This window comes from Tauraco erythrolophus, chromosome 2 (assembly GCF_009769465.1).
Source record: "Tauraco erythrolophus isolate bTauEry1 chromosome 2, bTauEry1.pri, whole genome shotgun sequence".
Lineage (NCBI taxonomy): Eukaryota > Metazoa > Chordata > Aves > Musophagiformes > Musophagidae > Tauraco > Tauraco erythrolophus.
Genome location: NC_141466.1, coordinates 72,730,905 through 72,740,751, shown reverse-complemented (window position 1 = coordinate 72,740,751; position 9,847 = coordinate 72,730,905). Strand labels below are relative to the sequence as shown.

Below are 9,847 nucleotides of genomic sequence, written 5' to 3'. Positions count from 1 at the left end.
CTTTTTAAGAATTCCCATTTTTATTGCATTAATGGAAAAAACTAAATCTTTTCTGTTCTCCTGCTTGTAAAACTATCCATGACCTTGCTGAGAAACTGCGTACTCCCCATACCCTGTTGATCTAGTTCATAAATCAGCCTTTGTCAAATTTTTTTACAGATACTAAAATATATATTACTTAAAATATATTACTGTAAGCTCTTAAAATCGATCTTCAGTTATATCAAATGTATAGCATTAAAAAAAACAACCTAGGTAACACAGAAAAGTCTGGATGTCCTCATCCTAGAAACGCTCCAGCTGTTCTCCCTGCAAGACACTGTTGGCAAACAGGCCAGACATTGGCAAGAAGGAACTCGCCCACCGCGATCACCGCACGCAGCACATGAGCTGAGGGCGCTCCTCCACACCGCGCCATGCCCGAAGCAGCGATGGCCTGGGAATGATCTTCTCCCCCACCGCAGCAATCAATCCCTGCTAATTGCCAGAGCACGCACCTGCCATCCTCTCCCTCCTGCCGCTGCTGCAGCCATTTTCAGACATGGAGTTTTGGAAGGGGAAACCAGCGCCAGCCCAGCCAGCCCTGGCCAGGAAGAGCTGAGCACCCTCTGCCGCTGATGCCCAGACCAGCAGAGCCCTGCGGCGCAGCCGGGCGCTGACGGCCTGGGGTGGCTTTCAAACACCCGAGCCTAAGCGACGCTCCCAAATCAGACAGAACAGTTTCCCCTGGGCTTCCAGCATCCCTGGTGAGACAGTTCCCACGAGGAAAGCTGGGGTCCTTTCAGCAGAGCAAACCCCAACTCAGTTCTTTCCTCCGAGCCGTAGTACTTTCGGTTGGCATGAGCAGTCTGCACCAGCGCAGCAGTGGGCTCTGCCTCCGGCCCCACCACAGCCCACACGCTCCGACCGCCTCTCGCGCGGCTGCCACCATCATGTGGCTGCGCAGTGCCGGACGGACCGCATCCAGAGAAGGTGGGAGGGCACTGGGGCAGAGCCGGTGCTCCTCACCCTTCCTGGAGCCTCCCACGTTCAAGTGGTTCAAATGAACCATCAGACTGAGCCTCCTCAGAGCAGAGAAGCCCAAGTCCCGCTTCCAGCCTACCACTGCGTGCAGCCAGGTGGGAACCAGTCCTGGGATGGCCTTTGCTGCCTCTGCAGCAGCATGAACGACACCTGTCAGAAGTGACGACCTGAGGATACCTCCTGGCTGTGAATGACCTGACCAGGAACTCGTTTCCCCACCAGCTCTTTCTTACTATTATAAAAAAAGAGACACTCTGCTGACCAACATTAACTGTTAAGCATCTTGGTCTTTCCTTTTGATTTAAGAAGGGACATTAAAATCTCACACAGTTCCTTCCCTGTGCTGCCAATCCATCTCACAACCTTAACTCATTTACAGACCTGCGTTCGCTCCTCCATTCCAACAACTCGTATGTGGGGTTTTTTGCACTGGAAAGTTAAATTCCACTGATCAGTTTGCATTTCTGGTTCTTACACTGCAGGACTTGGATGTGGCCCGGAAGGGAAAATTTGAATCCGAGTATCTTTTCTTACTCAAGTCGCTTTTACTGCCACAAACATAGTTTGACATGAGGCTTTGAAAACATTTTATCTAAGTTTTTTATGACGGCATTTACTACAGTGCTATGATTTTAATACCTGGGGAACCAAAGTCTGATGCTTTAGGCTATGTCACGACATCCCTTTTATTTGTAAATCCAGTGTGAAGGCAGGTTTATTACCTCGCTGGAAGGAACAGCGGGAAGGTCAGATGATGGGAAGAGAGGAAACTGCCGGGAGGAGCCTCGGCAGTAAGGCAGCAGCAGGCTGATCCCGCGGAGGGAATGCTCCTATATGGGCTGCAGGATCTCCCCCTTCTAAAATACATTATTCAGTAACCAGCACCGTAACACACGCGAAGCTTTCAAGATTTCACATCAACCTGTACTTACAGTGGTTATTACACTGAGCTCCATTCCTAGTGATTTCCTAACTATCTTAATGCCCTCTTGCAAACCTGTGGAGATCGTTCCATCAAGTTGCACCTAGTAGTAGCTCATAGTATATGTTAAAATCAAAGACATGCAGTTAAAAGAATTTATTTTCTTAAAAAAGAATAGAATAAAAGTAGCCCAAGAAAAGTGCTGATCCATTAAAATAACTAAGGCACTGAACAGAGTTGTAAACTTCCAAGGCAGACTCACGCTTGATGCCTACACTGTCCAAGTCTGGAGCCATAGAGATTGCCGTGGTCATGGTATATCCCAGCCTGGGACAGTGATGGCCAAGCGGGCACGCTCCCTGCGGACTATGCGTGAAACAGGAGCTTCTCGCACATCCAAGGCAGACTCACGAGAGATGTCTGTGGCATAGGGAACCGAACCCACGCACAACGGAGGACGCTTGCAAAATCCAAAGGGAGGAACAAGCTGGAACCACAACCAAGGGTGGTGACTAGTTGAGGAGCAATGGACCGGCCTTCCCAAGCAGCAGCTGCAGCAGGTTGAGAAGCCTGTGAGTGCCGAGATCACAGCCTGCCGCTCCCCCATCATCTTCTCCTTCCCCCTCTCAAGCAGCCTTGTCAGCCCAGGAAAATGACACCCATCAAAGTCAAGGTGTGACCAGAATTGATCCAATTATGCCAGCAAAACCTCTTTGCTTTCATTTGAGGCAAGAATGACTTTTTCAGTTGAGTTTGAACCTAGCAACAATCTTTAAATTGGATTATCCTGGGGAATCTGTTTTAGATGGGAATGAACATGTCTGTCTGAGGATTACACTGCTGTAACTTCTTTCATGTCTAGACAAGGCTTGAGTTAGTAAGGGACAGACGGACGGACTCTGCTCCGTACTGGACTCCCCAGGGCATGCAGCTTCAAACCATTCTACACTGCATCCCCAGATTTTAAAAAAACAGCAGAAATTCCCCTTTGAGAACAAGAGATGGAAGCCGGCAGCAATGGGTGCTGTCCAAACTGGTGCCCATGTACAAGTCAACCCAGAAAACGAGGAGATTATCCCTGTTAGTGTCTGGGGTTGCAACGGGGGAAGCCAACCTCCATTTGCCCTTCTGCACGTGCACGCGCGCAGATGGCAGTGGGGGCATACGCAGACCGGGGGCATTTCTTGGGCTACAACCACCGCCAACACATGTTCAGTGTGATGGAGGAGCTGGGAATAATTTTTGTGTAGCTTTTTTTTTTTTTTTTGAGATTTCAGTTAGTTATAGATTTAAAAATGGACTTTATTTTTAATACTTAAATCCTCTTCACCACTGGATGCCTGAGCAGTGATGTGTAATTAGAAAGCCGGAGCCACTGCTCCCCAGTAAATTTAATATCAGCAAGAGGGAGACCAAGATCTGCTGCAGCTCTTGCTGACACACGCACGCTAATCCTGCTCTGCAGGATGCCGTGCTGTGCTGGACAGGGAAGGAAACGTTTCTGTTACGCCTCGATTAAGTCTGCAACTCTCTTTTCTTTATCAGCACCCAGTAAAGTGCCACCTGCTCCTTGGAAAATCACACTGCTTCACAGGTAATTCCTTCTGATCCTTACCAACAGCACACCAGGCTCCCCCGGTGAGGGAGAGGGGAGAGGGAAAGCAGTAGTATAGCCAAAGGGAGAGAAGAAAGAAAGGCTGAGGACCTCCCTCACAAACCAGCTGCCCCACCTACTCTGTTAATATTGCTTCATCTTAAAAAGGCCTTTGGATTAAAAGTGAATTCAGTGCTTTTCCATCAAAAAAGAGACATAGATCTGTTACCTGACCAAGATGCAGTATGGCCCCCCCTCCCCTTCCCGCCCTGGACAGTGACAACATGGGACTGGACGTGACTACTGAACCTGATGTTCTTTGTTTCAGAAGAGAAACGACACACAGATCCTCGGTGTGATGTGGACGTGTTGCAGTACATCAAAACACAGATGGGCGTGTGCTCCGTTAGCCAGCCCGGCGTCAGTTCTTCTCGTTGGGAACGGAGTACCATTTCGTAACTGCTTTCATTTCCATTAATCAAAGTGAGTGAATGCGTGAACACCGCAAGTGAGGATGAGCATCACCAGCCGTGTCCCACGATCGGGTACGAGGGGTGCGGTGCAGCCCCCTTCCCCAGCCCCCCACCCCCCACCAGTCTCCCCCAGCCCCAACACAACCCCACACCTCAACTGAGCGACACCCAAGCTGAGTCAAGCCTGATTTGGTATTTTAAAACACAAAGAGACACCCACAGCGGGCAAACGGTGACGCCCAACAAGACACTCCGTTTTCCTTTCCCTATACTTAGCTAAATATAAAATCTTCCATAGAAATGAGAGACGCCCGACTACGGGGGAGGTTCGAACAAGCACAGTAAGCTTCCTAGCAAAGAGCAGGACCGAGGGGGACACTTAGTGCACGTCACTACAGCGTGTGCTGTGGCAGCTGATGGTTGGTAACTGTGTGACGGCGCTTCCCGGCTCACTCGAAATGCCTGATACAAATGCAGGTTTCTGCTGAGTCCCGACAGTCCAGAAATAAAATGCAGTTCAGCACAAATTTGTGATCTCTGCTTTAAATGGTTCCTGGGATTACCGATAATCACAGCTACTGAGTTGTTTTAGTGATTTAAATGCTTAAATCCTATGGTTAGTACAGTTGCCTTTTTCGGTATTTGCCAGTAGCAAATCAAGACACTTCCTTCCTTAAAACGAGGTTACTGCAACTGACTCCTCGGAGAGGAGGGGATATGCAAATCAGAAACACCAGCCGGTATTGCACAACCCAGTATGCCTTCTGGAAACAGCCTGGTCACACGTGAAAGGCAATTACTCGAAAGGCTGGTACAACGTTAACGCCTTCCAATTCGGAAAAACTGGAACTAAAATTTAGAGCAACAAAGTGAGCCCCCTCGGGGGTGCCTGCTTCGGTGCTCTGGGATCAGTCAGCACAAACGGTTCATTTCTCGATTATCCCGTTCTTCTCTTTGTCCGGAGAAGACCAACAGGCTACGGTTTTGCCGGGGGTTTGTCCCCCCCACCTAGAGCAGAGCTCAGCAAACATGCTGGAGAGCAGGCTGGGGTTAATGAAACTGCAGTACAAGTCAAACACTAGCTCCTAAAAGATTGAAAAAATATTTTTAAACAAAATAATGTGACATATTTACATAATTCCTTAAGTGCAAACTCTTGTCACAATTCACGTAGTTGAGCTCAATTTAGACTCACTGTACAAGAAGGTGCTCTTTCTTTAATGAAAGAAGAACTCTACTCTGTATTCCTGATTCAGTAACGTGTCTCTTGTGCAAGGCAGTAAATTTCCTGTTTCTTCCCAATGTACTTCCAAAAGCAAACCCAAAATTGAGCCATCCTCCTCCCCGCTTCCCGTCCCGGTTACCGCACAACGAGGCAGGAGACACAGAGCTTAGAGGGGCCAATGCAATCGTCATGGCAGAAGGCACCACAGCCCTTGCACATGATCATGGCTTTCAACCTGCAGTAACATTTGGAAGGGGAATCCTCCAGGCTGTTGTCTTCAGCGAAGGCTTGAACGGGGATGGTCTGACTGTGGTTGCCAGAGTTCATAGCTTGGCTGGTGGGAATGGTGGTTACAGTCACGGAAAAGGACATGACGTTCCCCATGCTACTGGACAACTGATTGCATTCTGACAGCCCCGTCATGAGAGACCCTTGGTTCACGTCTGGGGAGGTGGAGACGTTTATTGTGCCACTGTAACTGGGCCCAATGAGCTGTGCTGCCGCGTTTCCAGAGAGCTTTGGAGGGTGCGAAGGAGAAAGCAGCGGAGGCTGCTGCTGTGCAGAGTCCGAGGACGGTACAGAAGCACTGAAAAGCTCCGTGTTGCCGTGCATTTTCCCCCTCATTGCGTGTGCCATTTGCTCTTGAGCGGCTTGAATAAAATCTCGTGCCAGTGTCGCTCCATCAAGCACCTGAACGTTCTCCTTGTTGCCTGCTGCTTGCTGAGGTGTGGCCGCGTTGGTCTTTACACCCTTTTTTGCAACAGTGCTGTAATCTGAAGAATTTATGCCATGTGCTACCTGCTCTTTTTCACACTGAGCAGAAGCCTGGGCAGCCCGGGGCTCCTCTTTGACACCGATGCGTTCCTGTTCATCGCCAGTACTCTCATCATCTGCATCTCCTTCATCACTGCTGCTGCCATGGCCAGCTGTCTCCTCACATTCCCCAAATTCTGGTTTTGGAGCATCAGCAGGACTGTTCAGACACAAGCGGTTTTCAGGGTTCAAGGAGAAGCCTCTCCTCAAACTCTCTGAACCACGACCATAGGTGGAAATGTTGAGCAGATAATGACCAGACATGGCAGGCTTGGACGTCCTTCTGCCCATGAAACCCAGCACAAATCTCTGGCTGCTGGAGCTGTTTTCTAACTGGAAACCTGAGTGCGTGAGGTTCAGTTGTGAAGGCTGAAGGACTGGCAACAAGTTCTGCCTCTGGACTCTCTTGATAAGAGTCTGAAGGATCTGTTCTTGGGTTGTTTTGCTGAGCGCCTCGTGGCACTGGTGCTGGTCAGGACTGGGGTCCTTTCCCGAGGGGAATGGAAAGGGCCTTGGAACGTGAGGCAGAGTCCTGTTCTGGCAAAAGATCTTCCCAAGCTGTTGTGTGGGTAAACTCGATTGCCTGTCACCACCCTCGGCTCCAGCGCCGCTCCCTGCTACACTTGTAGCTCTGGCTGCTGCTGCTGCCCCTTTTTCTTCATGAGAAGCCAACGGGACAGTTTTCATCTCTGCTTTGGTGAGAGGCTTCGGCAGGATTTTTTCCAGGGGTACATTCTTGCCTTGAAGCAGCTGAGTCACCAAAGGGTTGTTGGCAGGAATACTGGAGCTTGGTTTTGGGAGGGCCCCACTTGAGCTTGAACTTGGGTGAGTTTTAAGGCTAGGTGCTACTGACAAAGTGTTCGAGGGCGGGACAGATGTAGCAGATGTGATCACACCTCCAGCCTGGGCTTCTGAGCTCGGGGATGTCAGTGAAGACACCAGAGGGGAAGGAGATTTGCTTTTAGAAACATCTGAGCTGGTCCCTCCTAAGGCTGTAGGTGCTACCTTAGTTACGCTTGTGTTGGTATCTGCTGTGGTTACAGTGACACGGACTGTGCCATCCCTGACGGCTGGTGCCCCCCAGGCCTGGCCTGGACCTGCCGGAGCAGAAGGTGCTTTCTCTTGTTTGTCACTGCTACCAGCACACGGGGAGCCTGAAACCTGATTTACAGTCATGCTGGGGGGGCTCTCTTTTATTCTGTTGATTTTCTCCAATGCTGATAGCGCTGAGGAGGAGGAGCTGGTGCCCGTATTGCTGCCTGGAGTTCTGGATTGCAGTGTGGAAGTTTGCTGTAGTTGTGCTCCAGAAGGACTGTGCTCTGCGGCCTGGGTCTCCATTTGGGTATGGGTCCCCGGACAACGGGGAAGAAACCTTCTCGAACCTCCCCCGCTTCCAGTTCCTGCCAGTTCCAGTGCATTTCCTTGAATTCCAGTTTCGTTGGTTCCACTTGTTGCTGCGTTACTCTTCTCTCCTCCACCCCCCGGTGGGCCCCCACCACCGCCCGGCCCAGGCCCTGGCACAGCCCCCCCCGTCGAGGCGGCGGCGGCGGCAGCGGCGGCGGCGGCGGCAGCTGCCCTCTGAGCCTTGGCTTGCTGGGCCTTCGCCTTGATGTCTGCCAAAGTTCTGGCCCCTGTTCTTCCCGGACTGGTGAGTGCGATTGGGAAACGTGCCCTGGGAGAGACCTGGCCCGCAGGAAATGGCATCGGGGAGATTCTGGAAACAGGGATCTGAAACAGAGCAGGAGAAAAGCACAACTGAGATAAGGGGAACATTTAACCCACATATTTAAGCATCTACAGTTGCAGTCCAAGAGCAATAGTTGCAGTTTTGGAGAAATCCCTTTGGAGAAATCCCATACCTCCCTCACCTGAGATAAATCCTAACAGTTGTGTACGATCTTTTGATGTCTGGCACCTATGTTAAGTCCATCACAACCGCGGTGACTCCGGCTGGGAGCTCACCCCTGGCAGCTGCAGGCTAGTGCCTCGTACACCATTACGCAAAAGCCTGTCACGCTCCCTCTGGAAAAACGGTAAGGTTTTTCCAGAACTCAACACCTGTCATCCCTTATTCTAAGCTTCATATTCTATTCATGTGTAATTTATGTCCTTTTAAAGGTTTGTGTCAACGTCCTGCTTGACTTTGCATTACTCTCCTACCTCTGTGTGTTTACACTGGTCTCCTCAGTGTCTTCACACAAAGCAGTAATAACCTGTCTATCTGCAGATAAAATGCCAATGTTTTAGTCCTTTCTTCTAAAACAGCTTCTCCACGCCCCTCATCATTCCAGTTTATCTCCCGTAAGTTTGTTCTTTCTGGAACAGAAGTGACGAGAACTGTGCACTGATGCTAGTGCTCTTCTGCCGCTGTTGCAAAGATTTAAGATTCACAGTTCCATTTGTTTTCCTGTATCTGCAGTACCTCACTGCCTCCCGCCCATCTTCTGATTGACCAGTTCACCACTTTTGTCTTTTCTGAGGAATGACATGTCTTCTGCCTTATTTCAATATTTTCAATTGCCCTTACGTTCACTCTATCACTAAATTAAATCCCATGTCTATTACACTGGAAGGTCAGGTCTTCCTGTATGGTATTTCAGATCTCTTTTATTGACACTTTTCCTCCAATTTTCTGTCACTAACACATTTTATTACTGCTTTCCCACCTTTGCACTGTACTTATTAACGTAGTGTGAATAATGAACCGTGTGTAAAAATTTGAGTTTGTTTACTTCCTCGTATAAAAGAATCTTAATAGGAGAATTCTTAGGACATGCAGAAATACAGTAATTAAGCAGTTTTCCACTTCCAACTTCTGCCCAAGGCCCCAAACCAGCGAGCTGAACTTAAACCACAGCAAAGTCTGATAGAAAAAGCATAGGCCCTATTCTATAGAAACCAAACTGTTCCATTCACAGTCACACATGACTGTAAAGATTTTTTTCTGTGCTGGTTTCACCCATTTACTATCTACTGCTGAGTGGAACATCACTGAAGAAAGAATCAGTGTCACCTGCACACGTGGAATCTTGTCATCGTTTTCTGAAAGTGTATCAAATGTCTGAATCCGGAGTGTTTACTCCTTACCAGTGGGGTATTTCCTGGCAGTTTGGCAGTAGGTGTGTGGTCCTACGACCCGGGTCTCAAACACACGAGAACTGCATTGTCCAGGACAAAGTCTGGAACGTTTGTTTCACGCTTCCTTTCCATCTGCCCTATCCCCACTGGTGATTTACTGCCTCTTTCCTTTCCTATGTAGGTTCTTGCTAAGACTCAGCAGCTAAAGGGCTTTTGGAATTGAGATGTTCCCTGAAATGGCCTTTCCCTGCCTAGTCTGGCACTACACTGCATTCAGCTGGTATGAGTGAGAACTGCATTATTTCCAGATAGTCTTTTTTCAAACACAGGTAAATAATTTAGTTTCTGGACTTGATGTAATAGAGGAAGCTGCTGATAGCATTCTGTACTGCTGGGGGTACTCGCACGTCTGCAAAGTGCTGTGCACTCCTGGGCTACAACGTGCTGTGTTGCTACACTCTTGCAGTTCCTCTGCAGTTTCCACCGCAAACTACATACAGAACTCCCTGTTACACTCAGTCTTGGACTTTTGCACAATTGTTCAAGCTTCTGCCCGAGAGATATTTTAACAGATGCATGTGTTAAGAGATACTTAGCTGCAGTGAGGTTGTTTAGCCAGCCAGCAGATTCCCTTTAGCAAACAGCTAAGCTTTTTTTCACATTTTTGCATCAAATATTTCCATCACTAAAATAAGCAGGTAACATAATTTACATCCCTA

The 9,847-nt window shown here is 48.9% G+C and overlaps 1 protein-coding gene across 3 annotated transcripts in view; it reads right to left on the bottom strand.

Moving 5' to 3' along the window:
- Positions 1 to 4,162: 4,162 nt before the first annotated feature.
- The window catches only part of ASXL2 (ASXL transcriptional regulator 2), a 128,392-nt gene continuing 122,707 nt past the window's right edge, over positions 4,163 to 9,847 (bottom strand). For all 3 annotated transcript variants that reach the window (XM_086631460.1, XM_086631459.1, XM_086631458.1), the window contains one exon: positions 4,163 to 7,778. In XM_086631460.1, the coding sequence (XP_086487586.1) occupies positions 5,373 to 7,778 (2,406 nt within the window). In that variant the 3' untranslated portion in view covers positions 4,163 to 5,372. The remainder of the gene's footprint in view (positions 7,779 to 9,847) is intronic.